The 19,553-nt window shown below is 36.5% G+C and overlaps 1 protein-coding gene, 1 non-coding gene and 1 pseudogene across 4 annotated transcripts in view; 1 reads left to right on the top strand and 2 right to left on the bottom strand.

The window, feature by feature from the left end:
• Positions 1-19,553, bottom strand: part of CCAR1 (cell division cycle and apoptosis regulator 1) — a 66,043-nt gene that overhangs the window by 22,872 nt on the left and 23,618 nt on the right. For all 3 annotated transcript variants that reach the window (XM_059397572.1, XM_059397571.1, XM_059397573.1), the window contains 11 exons: positions 19,297-19,490; positions 18,312-18,426; positions 18,009-18,201; positions 13,125-13,254; positions 12,732-12,893; positions 9,473-9,698; positions 8,768-8,881; positions 8,072-8,238; positions 7,125-7,335; positions 6,223-6,306; positions 4,612-4,797 (listed from right to left, as the gene is read on the bottom strand). In XM_059397572.1, coding sequence (XP_059253555.1) covers positions 4,612-4,797; positions 6,223-6,306; positions 7,125-7,335; positions 8,072-8,238; positions 8,768-8,881; positions 9,473-9,698; positions 12,732-12,893; positions 13,125-13,254; positions 18,009-18,201; positions 18,312-18,426; positions 19,297-19,490 — 1,782 coding nt within the window. The remainder of the gene's footprint in view (positions 1-4,611; positions 4,798-6,222; positions 6,307-7,124; positions 7,336-8,071; positions 8,239-8,767; positions 8,882-9,472; positions 9,699-12,731; positions 12,894-13,124; positions 13,255-18,008; positions 18,202-18,311; positions 18,427-19,296; positions 19,491-19,553) is intronic.
• On the top strand, positions 844-943 carry LOC132017053 (U6 spliceosomal RNA; annotated as a pseudogene).
• On the bottom strand, positions 8,370-8,434 carry LOC132017087 (small nucleolar RNA SNORD98). Its single transcript, XR_009404164.1, has one exon. It is a non-coding gene; the product is annotated as a small nucleolar RNA SNORD98 (small nucleolar RNA).

Raw genomic sequence — 19,553 nt, 5'->3', positions numbered from 1 at the left:
TAAGTGAGGGAGACCAGACACAAAGGTGCAAATACTGTATGACTCCACTTCATGAGGTAAATTCAGAGACAGAAAGCAAAACAGAGGTTATAGGGTATGGCAGAAGATAAATATGGGGACTTACTGTTTATTAAATATTTAAAATAATTAAAATAATAAGTAGAGTTACCCTCCAGAATAAAGTTCTTGATGTATAAAGTAGGGATAGTTTCACAACACTGTAAATGTACTTAATGCCACTGAACTGTACACTAAAAATAGTATATAGTTATTTTTATTTATGTGTATTTTACCACAAAAAAATCTGTTAGAGAAACTTTGCTTGAAAAAAAGGGATCTAGGGCATCTGGGTGGCTCAGTCTTTAAGCATCTGCCTTAGGCTCAAGTCATGATCCTAGGGTTTTGGGATCCAGCCCCGATTTGGGCTCCCTGCTCAACAGGAAGCCTGCTTCTCCCTCTCCCACTCCCCCTGCTTGTGTTCTTTCTGTGTCCCTCGCTGCCAAATAAATAAATAAATAAATAAATAAATAAATACTTTTACAAAGAAAAAAATAAATAAAAAACCAAAAGGCTTTGAGAGAGAGAAAGCACAAGCAGGGGAAGGAATTGAGGAAAAGGTAGAAGCAGGCTCCTGGCTGAGCAGCGAACCCAATGTGGGCCTCAATCCTAAGACCCTGGGATGATGAACTGACAGCGACTTAAAGGCAGATGCTCACCTGAGTTAGCCACCAAGGCACGCCCCATAACGTTGTTTAAAAACAAACGGGTAACCATCAGAAGATGATAGGGAACCGATACCAATTCAATACCCTGAAAGCTGCATAAAGTAAATGAAAACAATGCTTGCTTCAGTAGCACATATAATAAAATTAGAGTAACATGGAGAAGATTAGCATGGGCCTTGCACAAGGATGACTCAATTAAGAAGACGGGGCGCCTGGGTGGCTCAGTCGGTTAAGTGTCTGCCTTCAGCTTGGGTTGTGATTCCAGAGTCCTGGGATTGAGCCCTGCATCAGGCCCCTTGCTCAGCAGAGAGCCTGCCTCTCCCCCCTGCTTGTGATGTCTCTTTCTAACTCTCTCAGATAAATACAATCATAAATAAATAAATAAATAAATAAAAAGGATGGCTGGTTGGCTGAGTCATTAGGTGTCTGCCTTTAGCTCATGTCATGATCCCAGGGTCCTGGGATAGAGCACTGTGTCAGGCCCCTTGCGCAGTGGGAAACCTGCTTCTTCCTCTCCCACTCCCCCTGCTTGTGTTCCCTCTCTTGCTGTCTCTGTCAAATAAATAAAATCTTTAGAACAAATATTAAAAAAAAAAAAAGAATCAAGCATTGATCCTGCCTTCTTTTGTATAAACTTACAAAGAGGTAAACAATACCACTAGGTAACCAAACAGAAGATGAGGAAAATATGTGAAAAGAAAATGGTAAGAATTATCACCATTTTTCAACCCCAGTGGCTGCTAACAACAAAATGTGAAAATCAGCTTTTTTCTGCCTTCTCTATCTACTCTTTTTGAACAATTCAATTCTAAAGCAACTCCTCCAAGCAAAGCAGGTGTCTACACAGGCGATGGAAGCTGCCCAGTTACCAGATATTAAAATCCAAATAGAGCAAGGGCATCCATATAAAGACAGAATACAGGGTAGGCAATCAGACCAACATAGAGTAAAGAGGGTATCCAGAAAGGAGAGGGAATGCAACAGACAAGTAAGTAAATAGATTATTATTAAGTACAATGGAAGCTATGTCTCTCATTACTGGATAAGGAATTAGATATATAGAAAGAGAGAAACTGGGGCGTCTGGGTGGCACAGTGGGTTAAGCCTCTGCGTTCAGCTCAGGTCATGATCTCAGGGTCCTGGGATTGAGCCCCCACATCGGGCTCTCTGCACAGCAGGGAGCCTGCTTCCCTTTCTCTCTGCCTGCCTTTCTGCGTACTTGTGATCTCTCTCTCTGTCAAATAAATGAATAAAATCTTTAAAAAAAAAAAAAGGGGAAGAAAGGGAGAAACTGAAATGAACTCTGGTGTTGGGAACAGAATTGGAGATACTAGTATAAACTTAAAACGTTCAATACACACAATATATGCTAACAAGTACAGATGTAAACACATATATATGTATAAACATAAGTATAAACAAATATATATCTGTACCATAGCTCTGTTCACTGACAAGGGTTGCCAGCAGCACAACAATGATACCAATGAGTATATCTTGGCTTCTAAATATTATTACCTTTCTTCACTAAAAAGTATCAGGATTTCCTGGGGAAATGGCTGATTTCAGAGCCAGGGCAGGGATAGTACTCAGTGAAACTGCAACACTGCTTTGTGCTATAAAATAATTAAGTCCTCAAAATATGATGGAGAGCATGCCAAAGGACACAGAAGCCAACTCAAAAGGGCTCCCACTGGCCAAGTGCGACAATTTCACTGTCAAGATAAATATTTATAATCTAATGAATAAGAAATCACAAATCAATGCACCTCTGAATAACAAGGCAATTCTACATGATCACAAAAATACTATCACGGGGCGCCTGGGTGGCTCAGTGGGTTAAAGCCTCTGCCTTTGGCTCAGGTCGTGATCCCAGGTGTCTGGGATCGAGCCCCCCAATCGGACTCTCTGCTCAGCAGGGAGCCGGCTTCCTCCTCTCTCTCTGCCTGCCTCTCTGCCTACTTGTGATCTCTGTGAAATAAATAAATAAAATCTTAAAAAAACAAACAAAAATACCCACTATCACATCCAGGAAATTAAGCCCTGCTTCAGTATTATCTAATATCACATCCATATCCATAACCAAGTATATCCAATTATTCCCAAACTACTCTTTATGGCTTTATGCCTCACTGAACTTTGACAGACAGAGATCACAAGTAGGCAGAGAGGCAGGCAGAGAGAAAAGGGGGAAGCAGGCTCCCTGCTGAGCAGAGAGTCCGATGCAGGGGCTCGATCCTAGGAACCTGGGATCACGACCTGAGCCAAAGGCAGAGACTTTAACCCACTGAGCCACCCAGGTGCCTCTAAACTCTTTTAACGTAAAACATTTTTCTTTTGTCTCTCGCTATATAGACATTTTTTTTCAAGAGTTCAGACAAGCTGTTCTGTAGAATTTTGCAAATTCTAAATTTATCTGATGGTTCGTTCACAATTAGATAAAGGTAAACATTTTTGGCAAGATACTTCATAAAATGATGTATACTCCACAATGCATCACATTACGAAAAACATTAGTTACTCCAATTACTGGTATTCTAACATGTTTCTTGTATTCCTATATTTCAAATTCAAAAAGAAATGACAGGCTTCTGCATCCAGGAATTACCTTAATTATCCAGAGGACAAGATGGCTTGAATCTATAGTCTCAGAGCCTTAAGGACTGAAGTACAATCAAACAGAGCTGTAGAAGCAGCAAAATTCTAGGACAAGCATTTCACTAGAACTCAAATCTCTGAACCTAATGCCTCAATCAAATTTTCTCTCATTTTCTATATCTAAGATATACGAATAATTTAAGTAAACTCTATGCTCAATGTGGTGCTTGAACCCATCACCCTGAGATCAAGAGTCTCATGCTCTAATTACTGAGCCAGCCAGGTGCCCCAAAAATATGAATAATTTATTTTCATTTTTAAAAGGAAAGATTAAAAATACATGACTTGGAAACAACTCAAATGTCTCTCAAGTGGAAAACCAATAAACTGTGATACATTGATACTACGGAATATTATTAAGCAACAAAAAGGAACAAATTAGTGGGCACCTGGCTGGCTGTCAATTGGGCAACCAACTCTTGATTTTGCTTCAGGTCCCGGTCTCAGGGTCGTGGGATAGGGCCCTAATACGCTCTGTGCTCAGCGTGGTGTCTGCTTAGAATACTCTCCCTCTTCCTTTTACTCTCTACTTTATTCCCCCACTGAGCTAATAAATAAAAGCTTAAAAAAAAAAAGAAAAAAGTAGAGATATATACAACAAAATGGGTGAATCTCTTAATATATTATGCTAAGCTGAAGAGGTCAGACTCAATATTCAGTTCTATTTCCATGCTATACTAGAATAGGCAAAACTACATGGAACAGGTCAGTGGCTCTGAGAGGCTGGTCTGGGAGGCAGAAGGTACACACGGAGAAAGGAAAGGGCTTACAGAGGGACACAGAGGATTTTTAGGGGGTGGCAGACCTGTTTTATATCTTTTTTTTTTTTTTAAAGATTTTATTATTTGACAGAGATCACAAGCAGGAAGAGAGAGAGTAGGAGGCAGGCTCCCTGCTGAGCAAAGAGCCCAGTGCGGGGCTTGATCCCAGGACCCTGGGATCATGACCTGAGCTGAAGGCAGAGGCTTTAATACACTGAGCCACCCAGGCATCCCCTGTTTTATATCTTAATTGTGGTGGTGGTTATGAAACTATATGCATTTGTTAAACTTGCCAAACTGGTTGAATCTTAAGAGTTATGTGGTTATAACTTAAAAAAAAGATTTATTTTAGAAAGAAGAGCAAGCAACCAGGGGAAAGGGGACACTATAGTTTTATCTTAATAAAAGTATACACACAGACATATTTCAAGAACTCCTTATAAACCAATATATTTAATAGCATATACCTCTTTATCATCTTCAGATTTCCTATCATCCTCCTCTTCCTCTTCCTTTTCCGATTTTTCTAATTCCTTTTGTTCTTCTTTTTGTTCTTCTACTTTAAGCTGTTTTGTCAATCGGGCTATTAACTGGGATTTTAATCCTTTAGAACTAAGAGCTCGACTTTCTAATTCTTTTCGGAGATCATTTACCTAAATATACAGAACATAAAAACACAGAAAAATAAAATGGGATACTGAAATAGGGAATAAACTATGTGCTTATCTTTTGTGTGGTTTTTTAAAATTGTGAAAAATACACTTGTACACCTCAGAACACGTTTATGAAAAGGCAAACTGATAGAATATTTTTCAAAAATAATTTATAACCTGTTTTAAAATGTTTTAAAAAAATTAATGCTCTTTGACACAGAAATTCTAATGTATATCAATTTACCCTTACGACATATTCTGAACACTGTGTGAGAAAAAAAAGAAAATGAAAAACCAAACCTCCACATATTTCATGTAACAGTCCCTTCCTCAAAAATGTGAAGAATCTAAATATCCAATAAAACATCATAATACCACATCAACTAGATGGGAGGAATACAGAACACTGAAAAATAATTACATGGGAAACACCAACCTTAACTGAAAAGGATGAGATTTCCAATATTTTAAACGTGATCAGAACCAACCAACCAATCACAAAGCTTATACACATAAAAAAATAATAGAAAAAATGCATTAAAATTTTAACAGAGGTTGTGTTTGAGTTATAGGTTTGAGTAACTTTTATCTTTTATTATTCTATGTAGGTACCAGTTTTTAAAATACATTATATTTATAATCAAAAGAAATATATGAGTTTTAAAATAAGAAATTTAACAGCAAAGCCATCAGTTTGATATCCTAGGATACAGACTTAATCTTCCTATGATATATATTCTCTACTTATTAAAAAAAGCAAAAAAAAACTAGTCTCATAAAAAGGAAGAAAATCAGTCTTTTGCTGATAACAGAAGTTTAAAAAAGGGTCAGCTTTTATGTGTTAAAAATAACAGTCTGCAAAATGTTGTGCTCTTCTGATCTATGTAGAATGTACATGCATAGAATTTTATGGATCTACATTCACATTATAAGCCCAGAAATGAAAAAGTACAGAATGATAATAGGTCCAAAGACATTGGGGGCCAAAGAAAAACTAGTACAGCTTAACCAATGCTTTTCAAAAAAGGCTTTTAAATCACTCCTTCCCAGTTCAGATGTGTATCAATCTACTTTTTAAATATTATTTCAAAAATTAAAATAATCTCGATAATCCTTCTCCTGTTTCTTCCCTTATCCTTGAATTTAAACTACTTAAGTGCAGAAATTCTACCTACTTGGTCAGTAGTCAAATAAAAAAATGTTACTCACACTACAGATACTTGTATATTACATTTGACAGATACTGACTGAACTGATTTATGAACTCAACCTTTACTTAATTATACACACACATAAATACAATATGGAATATATATATAAAATCAGTGGACTTCATTTTTAATGGTTTTTTTATGATAAAACATTGATCCCATTCTCTATTCTTGCCAGAGATTTCACATTAAATACCATTAATTTCAAAGTTACCTTCATTGTCTTTGGATCAAGTTTAGACCAATGGGTAGGAGTGGAAATTTCTTTCGCTTCACCATCATCTTTCTCTTCTTCATCCTGATATACAAAGTTAAGAACATAATTACTATTCTGAAACCTTAAAATAAAGGTAATTTATTTTTAAAAGTCTGTTGCTGATCTGTGCAAGGTCACAAATGTTTCAGATTGTCTTCTCCTAAAGTTATTATTTAGGCAAGTCCACGTACATACATTCTACCACTTTTAACTGATCACAAAGACACTCATCAGCCAATCAAAGCCAGATCTGTGAAACACAAAAGGGTGATAAATTACAACACAAAGGATATCAGGGATGCACAAACACTGCCGGTCTCCACTAACCACACAGTGTGTGATCTTGCCCCAATTTTCAAGCCACCCAAAGTTAAGACTGATTTAGTCAGACCTTTCAAATGTACCAAAGACGATGCCACATAGCCTGAAATGCCAAATCTCTCAGACTTGTGGTTGTCCAATTTCAAATATCCATGACTAGAACTGATGACCGTGAAAGAGAAAATTTTTTAAATTTTAGAAAATGGCAAAATGTTTAAAATGGCTTAATACTGAATCTTGCTCAACAACTGGTCCCAGATTCCAGCAACTAGACCTATGATAAAAACAAAATTCTGTGCAATTTAAGCACAACTTATTTTCCTTTGAGGTCTCAGCACTCTTAAAGTTAGCATACTAGACAGATTTTTTTTTTAAAAGAAAAGAAAATAAAACTATACTGCTGAAAGCTGGATTACCAGTCGCTGTTACCAGTTATGTTCCTCCGTGTGTGTTTGTTATGTAGTGTGTGGTGTGCATTTGTGCCTGTGTTCCTGTGCCTGTGAGAAGCGGAAATAGAAAAAGGGATTAGCGTTCAGTGCCTGTTCTCCATCAGCCTCCTTGCGTTCACCCTGAAGCTTCTCGACCAGCTGCTGCTTGTATCCTCGGGAGAGGGTTTCCCACTCTGAGCGGGTGGGAAGGCAATGCCAAACATCCGGGAAAAATAAAACCACTGTCTCCACATGAGCTGGAACTGTACGCCCCTTGTGGGTCTCCTCAGGGCGATGGTAGCGAATCTCTGCAAAACGGTACCTGTTGCAAGGGAAGAAGCATGTTGGAAAAAAAATTCTAAAATACATTTTAAAGACCCTAGTTCACTTGTAGCACATCAAGTAAAGAAATTTTGCTGCAAGGACTTGAGGTTGGTCTAAAGAAAAAAAAATTATAGAAGCCATAGTTCCTCTTTTGGTACATTTGTACAATATTTTATGGTTAAAAGAATATGTTCCCCAAGGCATTTTCAAGTTTGATTATAGAGCTACCCATATTTTAGAGAATACCTGAAGAAGCTGGATAGCTGTTCAGATTTCATGTGCTAAAAAAAGAATATTCTTAATTAAGTCACAAGAAATACACTAAAATACAAAAGACAAATAAGCCTCAAGAGAAAATATGGCTGAACAAAAATAATCAGCAACTACATCATTTTATAACAAAAGAATTATAATGAAATGAAGTTCTCTCTTGACGATCTTCTCCAGCTATGCATGAAATGAAAAATATTTTCAACATACATCCAACTTCCGAAGTAAAGCATAACAAAACATTTAAATAATTTTCAGTTTATTTTGATTAGTTCTTAATCCTTTTCCCCTCCCAAACATTTTTGGCACCAAATAAACTTTTGCTACAAATGGGGATTTTCCTTTGAGATTACCTGCACGATCAAGACTGCTAAAATAAGGGGGAAGGGGAGGCTGACAGATAAGAACATCTATATAAACTATGAAAAAAAACATTTCTAATCAAGAAATGAATTGGTACTTACCATTGTGTGCATACACTTAGATCAATGCCTGTCAGAGCCTTACAACAACGAATAGCAGTCTTAATCAACACAGAGGGGTCTTTTTCTGGGTCTGGTCCATCCAACGAAGGAGACCAGTGACCTCCAATGGCCATGGCTTCATCCTTGCCTTTCATGCCCACTAAAAACTAATTCAAAACAAAGAATCATTTACATGTATTATGCAATCTGTCAAATTACAGATAAAATACTTGAAAAGGAAAGGTACAAACCTTTCCAATATCATTTTTACTACCTCTGGTATCTGTCAGTCAAGGAAGAGTTCAGTTCATCGTGTTCCACACTGCATTTCAGCAATGGAATAGGATTTACACATCATAACTCATCCTTCTAAAATATTTCTTCAGATAAAGAATTCTTTAAAGAAACAAGCTATAGTTCACACCTTAAAGGAATCCAAAGATATACTAATTCCATTACCACTAAAATTATACTATGCTACAATATAAAACACCAAAATGACAGCTGAACTAGTGATGTACAAATAAGCTATAGCCATAATCTGCAATGAAAAAATCTGTATCATTAAATTTTGAGTGCCTTAATACAAAAATTAGTTGTTAATAAAAGTGTAGTATTTTTAATTATATATACATATACAGTTAGAACTAAGCAAAGCAAATATACACCTGGCGTTAAAATAATGTGTCATTTTACCTTAACAAGTCTAGCAGGATGTTGAAATCCATCTCGAAGTTCTTGTGGGTCTTCAGCAAGAGCACATGACTTATGATACAAATCTTCCATACTAGGACTAGCCATCAGCATTACCTATTATAGTCAAATAATTCAATCCTGTCAAAAGTCTAAAGTAATGTAAAAAAATGAGAAGCACTACTAATTATCCTTACATAATAGATATCCAAAATTTTTTTGTAAAATGCAACAGCAGAAATGGTATTAGATATACTATATAGTGATAGAGTTTCAACTTCTCAAGAAATGCTTTTTGATTAACATTCTAAAATAGCCAAAAACTATCCAACCATAAGCAATATACTAAATGTCACCCTGAAGACTAATATACAGGGTATTTACCAATATGACATTTTTTTTTTCACCAACAGTACATTTTATCTGATGCTACCAGAAGTCACAGAACATCCCAAAATGCTCAATAAAATCGACTTCATCTTCACGTTTATGGGTTTCAAAATGTTAAAACAATAACCATGAATTTCACAGCTTAAGAGATAAGACAAAGAGGTTAAATTAAATTACTTAAATAACCAAAACAGAAATCAGGCAGAAAAAAAAAAAGCTATTTAGGTCTTAAACTCAACCACTTTCAGGAGATAAATTCCACACTCTTAATATGAATAACTGCTCAGATGTTTTAGCTACATTTCACAGAATACAAACCTTTGCACTGTATAAATGGTCAGCATCTGGTGGATCAAGAATAGCCATATTTTTTTCTAAGGACTCTACTTCTCTGTGCATTACATAGAAATTGCAGTAATTTCCCAGCTGAAATGGTCTTGACAAAGGGAAAGCATCCACCCATGTAAACTGAGCATCAAAAAAGTCACTAGGTATATATAAATTCTGATAACGGCGCCTTAGTTCCATCATGTCACAACTAGGACTGAAAAACAGACATAAGTAAGTGAATAAATAGCCTTAATATCAAAGATTATATAAACATTCACTCCATTCCACATTTAAATATATAACCTAACATGATTTAAAGCCAGCTGAGACTGGTCAAGGGTCAATTATTAATGAGCTACAGATCTGCAAAGAGCCATGAAACCTTACTTGCAAATTTATCTACTTACAGCTTTAAATAAATAACTGGTACCTAAGTGTTACCTTCATTTCTTTGCTTTTTGTGTGTAGCTTGAAATACATTAGAGACCCTCTGAAATAACTTCAACACGAGCTCCAGAGAAGATATGAATAAAAAGCAGTTCTACCTCTGCTGAAACTATGAATTTTTTAGAAAATTACAATTCATATAGAATGGATACAAAGAAGGGAGAAGACTGGTATACCATATGATGAGTATTCTTCAATCCGGTTCATACATTATAAACAAATAAAACTTACTTTTATTTTTATAATAAGATCCTGTATCAAGCATATTTATATTACATTCAAAATTAAGCATAAAAATCCACATGAAAGCTAAATCTAAATGTTTTTTAATTATCTAACACCTCCATAACGCTCTCTCTGTTAATGACTACGATCCATACCTGATTGTTTATTACGTAAAAAGAACAAGTTTCTTGCTTTTAAATCTGGCATATTGATTTTTTTAAAGGATGCTTTTCTTTTTCCTAAGAGGCAGAGCTTTTAAAGGAAAGAAACTCAAAGGTAAATCAATCTGGTAAAAGAAAAAAAGGATTTCTATTAAAAGCATAACAAAAAGTGGAAAACAACAATTTGTAAGATGAAAATATAACCACTTGCCTTTTTTATAATTTTTCTTTTCGCGTTTTTCTTTTTTTTAAGATTTTATTTATTCATTTGACAGACAGAGATCACAAGTAGGCAGAGAAGCAGGCAGAGATAGAGAGAGGAGGAAGCAAGCTCCCTGCTAAGCAGAGAGCCTGATGCAGGGCTCGATCCCAGGACCCTGGGATCATGACCTGAGCTGAAGGCTTTAACCCACTGAGCCACCCAGGCGCCCCTTCACTGTCTTTTTTTAAAGACAACTAAAGACAAGGTGTAAATTATGATCTAATGTATTTGTAGGGAATTTTTTAATTTAAAAAGATTAAAAATAACAATATATAATGACAAACTTGTCAAGTATGGTTGCTAACATTTGGATAATTCTGCTTCCAAATTAAGGAAAGTTTGAAAAATATGTATTTGAGTGTTTTTAAAAGTGCTGCAGACCGACAGTATGTATAATAGTTTCTTAGTTTTCCATCACTAGAATTTTTGAAGTTGTGTTCTAACCTATAGGATTTTAATTTACAATAAAACAAAAGATATACAAATGAGTCATTTCAGTATCTTATAATCACATTACTATAAAACAATCTTGATTTCTTCAAGTATAGATGAGAGAAGGTATGGTAATTTTAGAATGATTTTTATTTGTAATGGGTTGATTTGATGCTCTGGGAATTTATTTCAAAGTGTGGAAATGAAACTGTGATTGTCTAACTCAGAAGGAGACAGCTACTGAATTTACATTCTATTCATCACAATTCTCCCCCAAAGGTAGCATTCTAGACTGCAATAGTCTAGAGCAGAGCTGCTCTATTTACTATCTTTGGGCCTGGAGAAATGTTTTTCTTCTAGTAAGTTTCTCTGATATATGCAGTCTAGATATTTAAACATATATATGTAAACAGGAGTAACAAGAAAACTAGTATAAATCAAGAACAACTGCTCATTTGACCACATGACTACAGGAATATGAACTATTTAACAATTAAGCAAAGTTATTAAGCAAGATTTTTTGTGGCATTAAGTAGTTTAAGTAAATTATACTGTTTTACTCAACCTAGAACTGAATGTATAGAAATTTAAATTTTTGATAGGCCAGGATTATGAATATTAATTATTAGTCTTTGTTGAAACACAGTAATACGTCCTCAGGAGACTGAAGTGCACACAGTTATTTGTTCCTATGCTAAACAGCTTTAAACACTGCTTTTAGTTTTGTTTTTGTTTTTTTTTTTTAAAAGATTTTATTTATTTACATGACAGACAGAGATCACAGAGAAGCAGGCAGAGAGAGAGGAGGAAGCAGGCTCCCAGCTGAGCAGAGAGCCCAATGCGGAGCTTGATCCCAGGACCCTGGGACCATGTCCTGAGCTGAAGGCAGAGGCTTTAACCCACTGAGCCACCCACGCGCCCCTTAATGTTTCATTTTTATTTTACTATTAATTTGTTTGCTCCACTTGTTAATTTATCTTTTATTCAACTGCCAGTGCCAGGGCCTTCAGATAATTCCTCCTCTCCCTTAGACTAAAATTAGTCATTTTACCAATTTGCCTTTTTATGAACCACAACACTGTAGTCATTACCTGACCGTCATCCTACCACCACCATTAATTACGGAGTATCTACAACTGCCACAGATTGGATTGCTTTAGATATACACACACTAAATTTAACCTTAGCAATTCTGCTAATTGATAAAACTTCCATTTCACAAATGAAACTAAGAAATTCTTGTTAACTTACCCATTACCTCTGACTCCAAAGGCTGAAAATGTGTTTATATATACATCTTTATGCATATATTTACACATCTGTGAGTGTATATGAAGATCTATGCTGCTATTATGTCACACTATCACAACTAACTTGAAATAATAGGTCCACTGCTGTGTTATTACTCCATCACACACAATCAACTACCCATGGACTTTAAATAAAGTTATCAATAAATCTGGACCTTAAATGACTGTAACTTTAAGGAACATATTAAAAAAAAATAAGTTGATCACAAGGGGGTATCTTTTTCAATAGCTATCTTTAATGATTTTATGAATATATAAAAATACACTCCTACTTCAAATTACATTTCTACCCTATATAAATTAAAAGCTAGGGATGAAAGTTGTAAGAAAAGTATCTCTATAACACAGTCTACTAAATTAGACAAATTACAAAATTGGTTATTTAATAAAACAATGGGAAAAAAACTTACCAATCTAATGAAAATTTTGAAAACTGAACTGTGTAACGTGGAACAACACGTCGAACTCTACGAGGTGATCGTTCTCGCTCTCTTCGAGGAGATCTCTCCCGGGAACGTTTTCTCTGAGGAGATCTTTCTCTGGATCTACGTCGTTCTCTCTCCCTTTCACGACTTAAAACAAAATTTTCTAAAATTACTAGTATTTCTGGCATTACTGAACAGTTCTTTTTATAAAACAGGTAATATAAGATTCTCTAATATATTTAAACTTCTTAAAAATTGTAAAATATGTGTAACATGAACTTACTATGTAATCATTTTTAAATGTACAGTTAGTGGCATTATGTGCATTCACAGTGTGTACCATCACCACCATCAAAAGTACACTTAAAAAAAACATACCTTCGGTCATCTTTTCTGTTAGGCACTTGATCCCCTCTGTCATTCCTTCCTGAAAATCTGGATGGTGGATCTAATCTTCGTGCAGGTTGTGGCTGCGAAACTATACGAACAGGGGGCTGCAATAAACCAGCTTTAAAAGACACAGAAATAAAAAAAATTAAACTTAAATAAAAGCATTATCTAGTTAAGTTTTTACAACTAGAAAAAGTTGGCTAATATTTTAAGCTTTGTGGCCAGGAAATAGTAGACACTACTTGTATATTTGGATGTATTTTTTACAATCATTTAAAATGGAAAGGTCAGGGGGTGCCTGGGTGGCTCTGTGGTTTAAGCCTCTGCCTTCAGCTCAGGTCATGATCCCAGGGTCCTGGGATCTAGCCCCACATCAGGCTCTCTGCTCAGGAGGGAGTCTGCTTCTCCCTCTCTCTCTGCCTGCCTCTCTGCCTACTTCTGCCTACTTGTGATTTCTCTGTCAAATAAGTAAATAAAAAATCTTTTAAAAAAATGCAAATGTGATTTATAGTTCAGGTACCATATAAACCAGGCCATGGACCAAATCAAAGGGCTATAGTTTGAAATCCCCAATCCACAGAGAGTAAACTAAAGACTAATGTACAATTTGTTCACAGTGCGCCAAACTATTATCCAGTTTCCACAGAGAAAAGAACTCCTTAGTGAGAGCTCTCCACTCTGACCTAGTAATCAAATTTAGCATCAATTAACAGAAGAATGTGCCTCCTAATATAATATAATACAAATTACAAAACCTCAACTAGAATGTGTCCTGGCCAAAGCCTTTCGTTTTCTCTTTTTAAGAGAGAGAGTGCAAGTGAGTCAGGGGGTGGTGTGTTGGGGGAAGAAGGTGAGGAAGAAAGAGAATCTTAAGCAGGCTCCACACCCAGCAAGGAGCCTGACACAGAGACTCAACTTCACAACCCTAACATCATGAACTGAAAGGAGATAGCTTAACTGACAGAGCCACCCATGTGCCCCTTACTAAAGCCTTTACACTTATTCTATTAGGTTCATAGTTTATACGGCAGATAACACAAACAAGGTAAAAACATCACGAGGAATAAAGGGACATCCATAATACCATATTCCAAAAGAATCCACAAGACAACTAGCCTAATTTCTTCAAAAAGTCAAAGTCGTAAAGGAAGAAAGAAAAGGTGGGAAACTGGGGCACCTGGTTTGCTCAGTCAGTTGAGTGTCCAACTCTTAATTTCAGCTCAAGTCATAATCCCAGGGACCTCTGCTTTGGGATTTTCTCTCCCTCTCTTTCAGCCCTCTACCTTCCCCTCCACCCCCCACACTCTTTTACATAAATATTTGAAAAAAAAGAAAAAGTAGGAAACTATTCCAGAATTTAAAAAAACTAAGATAATATAACCAAACACAATGGATAAAAGCTGACTGGCTTTTTGTTTAGGAAACAAAAAACAACCTTCAAAGACATCTAGGAGACAAATGGAGAGATCTGAATATACTAAAGTACTTGAATCATTTTTCTTAGATGGAATAATAGATTGCAATTATATAGGAAAATGGTCTCAGGATGCCTGGGTGGCTCGGTCAATAAAGCCTCTGCATTTGGCTTGGGTCATGATCCCAGGGTCCTAGGACTGAGCCCCGCAGGGAGCCTGCTTCTCCCTCTCCCACTCCCCTGCTGTGTTCCTTCTCTTGCTGTCCCTCTGTCAAATAAATAATATCTTTGGAAAAAAAAAAAAAGAAAGATGTTCTCTTTTAGAAAGGACATGCTTGGGACACCTGGGTGACTTAGTCGGTTGGGCGTCTGCCTTCTGCTCAGGTTGTGATCCCAGGGCTCTGGGATCAAGTCCCACATCAGGCTCCCTCTCCCTGCTGCTCTCCCCTGCTTTTGCAAACACTTTCCCTGACAAATAAATAAAATCTTAAAAAAAAAAAAAAAAATAGAAAGGTCATGCTTCAGCATATAGACGTGAAGTATCAGTCTAAATGCTTCAAATGAATAAGCAAAAACGGGTGTATTTGAATACATGTAAACAGACAAAACACAAAGTAAAATGTTAACATTACAGGATTGAAGTATGTAAGTGATCACTTTACAGTTCTTTCAAAATTTTTGTATAGTTAAAAATTTTCATGATAAAAACTAAGGATGAAAGAAACAGCTAACTTATGAACATTTCTTATGTTAAGAAATCCTAGTTGCTGGGGTGCCTAGGTGGCTCAGTGTGTTAAGCCTCTGCCTTAAGCTCAGTTCATGATCTCAGGGTTCTTCGATGGAGCTCCACATAGGGAGCTCTGCTCAGCAGGGAGCCTGTTTCCCTCCTTAGTTGGCAATGGAAATTTTCTTTTTTTAAAGACTTTGACAGAGAGAAAGAGAGAGCACAAGCAGGGGAGCAGCAGGCAGGAGCAGGAGAAGCTGAGTAGAGAGCCTGATATGGTGGCGGTTGATCCCAAGTCCCTGGAATTATGACCTGAGCCAAAGGTAGATGCTTAATCAACTGAACCACCTAGGCACCCCTAAGTAAAATCTTTAAAAAACAAACAAACAGGAGCACCTGGGTTGCTCAGTCATTAAAGTGTCTGCCTCCAGTTCGGGTCATATTCTCAGCATCCTGGGATTGAGAAGCTCCCCCCCCTCCCATAGCAGGCTCCCTGCTCAGCAGGAGGCCTGCTTCTCCCTCTGCCTGTTGCTTCCCCTGCTTGTGTTACCTCTCTCTCCCTATTTCTGTCATCAATAAATAAAATCTTTAAAACAAAACAGGAGGACAGCTAGGTGGCTCAATCAGTTAAACATCTGCCTTCACCTCAGGTCATGATCCCACAGTTCTGGGATTGAGCCCCACATTGTGCTCCCTGCTCAGAGGGGAAATATGCTTCTCCTTCAGCCCCTCACTCCTACTTAAACACTCATGCACTCTCTCTCATTCACTCTCCAATAAATAAATAACAATTAAAAAAAAAAGAAGAAGAAAAAGTAAGTCATACACAGCAGATTATATAAATGGAATCAAACACTGTAACATTCAAAGAGACAAATCTAAATTGTATTAGGTGAAGGGGAGGGAGGGGAGAGAGATGAGGGATCTGTACCCTTGAAACAAGTAATACATTATGTGTTAATAAAAAAAACTCACCTATAGTATGTGGACGCATATTTAGAGAGTAAAACCATTAAAAAAGACTGAACAGCAAAATTTTAATTTCTTACCCAAAAAATTACATATGTATTTTAGTAACTCATTACACTGTAATCTCTTTTCATTATTTTATATGTGATATAATAAAAGAGAAAATGATATAAATGACACTTAAAAAATATTAATTAGGGGCACCTGCATAGCTCAGCCGTAAGCATCTGACCCTTGATTTTGGCTCACATCACGACCTCAAGGTCACGGGATAGAGCCCTGCATTGGACTACACACTTGTCAGAATCTGCTTTAATTTCTCTCCTCTCCCTCCCTCTCCGCTCTTCTCCCTGCTCCTGTGCTCTTTCTCTAAAATAAGTCAATCTTAAAAAAAAAAAGAAAAAGAAAAAAAAAGCCCACCAAAAACAACAGAATAATGAATTAAGTAGGCTTTTTTTTGGGTCACCTGGTGGCTCAGTCAGTTGACCATCTGCCTTCGGTTAAGGTCGTGATCCTAGGGTTCTGGGTTCAAGCCCCACATTTGGCTCCCTGCTAGGCAATCTGCTTCTCCCGCTCCCCCTGCCCCCTCCCCTCATTTTCACTCTATTTATAAAGAAATAAAATCTTGAAAAAAACAAACAAAAAAACCCCGCTTCTCTTAAGCCAAGGTTATCTTATTACCATTTCAATTAAAAGTGTCCAGAATTTCAAATAATTAATTTACAAAGTAAAATGTAAAATACAGCTCACTTATTTCATGCACTGTAATTCAACAAGTAATTTAAAGTACTACCACCATGGGGCGCCTGGATGTCTCAGTCATTAAGCACCTGCCTTCAGCTCTGGTCATGATCCCAGGGTCCTGGTATCAAGTCCTGCATTGGGCTCCCTGCTCAGCGGGAAGCCTGCTTCTCCCTCTCCTACTCCCCCTGCTTATATTCCCTCTCTCACTGTGTTTCTGTCAAATAAATAAAATCTTCTTAAAAAAATAAAGTACTACCACCAAAGAACATTTACATAAAATATTATGTTTAGGGGCATCTGGTTGGCCCATTGGGTTAAGTAGGCAACTCTGGATTTTGGCGCAGGTCATGACGTTACAATCCTGGGACTGAGCCCCATGTTGGGCTCCCTGGTTAGCGGAGACTCTGCTTATAGATTCTCTTCTCTCCCTGTCTGCCTCTCCCCACAATTAAATAAATTTTTAAAAATACAGTAAATAAAATGTTATGATTATATGAAATTTTCTTCAATTACAGATAAGATACCAATAAAGGGATTGGGGATTAACAGTTCTGATATTTAAGTTCACAAAGAGCATCTCTTTCTGTAAGAGCAATAACGGGAGCCTGGGTGGCTCAGATGTTAAGCGTCTGCTTTTAGTTCAGGTCATGATACCAGAGTCCTGGGATCAAGCCTCAGGTCGGGCTCCCAGCTCAGCAGGGAGTCTACTTCTCCCTCTCTCTCTGCCTCTCCTGCTGCTTGTGCTTTCTCTCTCAGTCTCCGTCTCAAATTAATAAATAAAATCTTTTAAAAAATTAAAGTTAAAATTTAAAAAAAATACAAGAGCAATAAAATAAAAATACTTCCAAACAGCTACAGAAGTAGAAGTGGTCTGCATAAGATACTTACTTGCAAGTATTCTGGAAATCCTGCCTTTTTTTTTTTTTTTAAATAATTAAAAGCATATTCTCATTATTTTAACTACACAGTTGTAAAAGTTATGTGTTAGCCTTAAACTGAAAAGACACATTACAAGTAGTACCTTTTTGCTGTGGCTGCTGTAATAAAGGCTGTGGCTGAGTCTGCAATAATGGTGTAATAGAAGCTGCTGAGATCTGGGCTTGCAGCAAGGACTGGGGTTGGGGCTGCGCCTGAACACCAAATGTCGTCTGTGGTGCAATTGGCTGAAGTACAGCAGGAGGAGTCTTCAGTAAAGGCTGAGTTTGGGATTGATTCTTAACCAAAATAAAGAAATAAAATAAAAATTTGAAGAGGAAGAAAAAACTTAGAAAATTAGAAGATGAATCACCCAATACTGTAACACCTAACCCAGTATTTTATATACCTGATTCGGTAGCGTCTGAATTCTTTGAGCATTCCATTTAAAAGGCATATTGGGATTATATGTAGCTTCGACCAATACTCTGTCACCCACTTGGGGGGTTTTCCCTTTGACAGCACTGGAAAAAAAAATTAAGTTAAATATATACACAATTAAGAGATTCCTCCAAAAAATTCTGTATATGTAGTATTTTATCAAACGTAAACTATCTGAAATGGAAGTCTAAAAGAAAAAAGCTCTCTTAAGAAGTAAATATACCTCGACTTATTTTATTTTAGAACAAATGTTTTACCCTGAAAAACACAGGGTTTGAAATGTTAGAAATAACTTTGCACCTCATATTCTGCCAATATTGTGTCTCTCCATCTGCAGTACGTTCTAACTTTTACAATCCAAAAGTAAGATTTTCCTTGTGCTGTGGAGTGGTAAGAGAAATGAAGATGGTACACAGGAGACCAATTTCCAGAAAAATATCATATGATAATTAAATTTAATTTCCCAAATAAAGTACTTCTAAAGCAGTTCACTAGAATACAGCAGAAATATCCACATGCAATCACATCACACTAACAAAATAGTATTTTGAATGTTAGTCATTATTCATTCAATCCTACCCATTAATTTTTCAATTAAAAATGCTTTTTTAGTACATAGTGTCATTAGATAAGTCAAACATATTTAAATTTTAAAAGGCATATGACTAGTTCAATCTCTGCTCTCACTGTAAGTCTGCCCATGGTGAGTTAAAAATATTAACTCACTCCTATAAAATATGTATAAAGAATTCACCATAATTATTTTATTCAGTAACCAGAAGATATCTTCACTCATTTTCTCCATGAATAAAGGCCAGATATAAATATAATATAAGCTAGATGGTTAAAAGAAAAAATTATAATTAAACTATAATGCAATGCCACAATTTGGTCTTATCAATATATTTCATGCTAAACAAAAGAAGGCATTTGCCAACACCTAATTAAGTTACCTAAGCTGAAAGAATACATCTTCATCCACAAATCCAAATGTATCATGTAGTTTTGTAACTACTCCTGTAAAAACACGTTGTTTCTGAGGCTGGGTTTGTTGCTGACTCGACCTCGGTGTGGGATACGATACAGTTATCTGGGCTGCAGGCTGAGGAGTAGACAGGCTAAGGCTTGTAGGCAATGCAACAGCTGGCTATAAAAAAAAATTAAGATCGAGATCGAATTAAGTTAATGAAATACTCTAGAAATTAAAAAT

This window comes from Mustela nigripes, chromosome 4 (assembly GCF_022355385.1).
Source record: "Mustela nigripes isolate SB6536 chromosome 4, MUSNIG.SB6536, whole genome shotgun sequence".
NCBI classification, from domain to species: domain Eukaryota; kingdom Metazoa; phylum Chordata; class Mammalia; order Carnivora; family Mustelidae; genus Mustela; species Mustela nigripes.
Note: the sequence above shows the minus strand (reverse complement) of the source record. Positions and strands in the feature narration are given on the sequence as shown.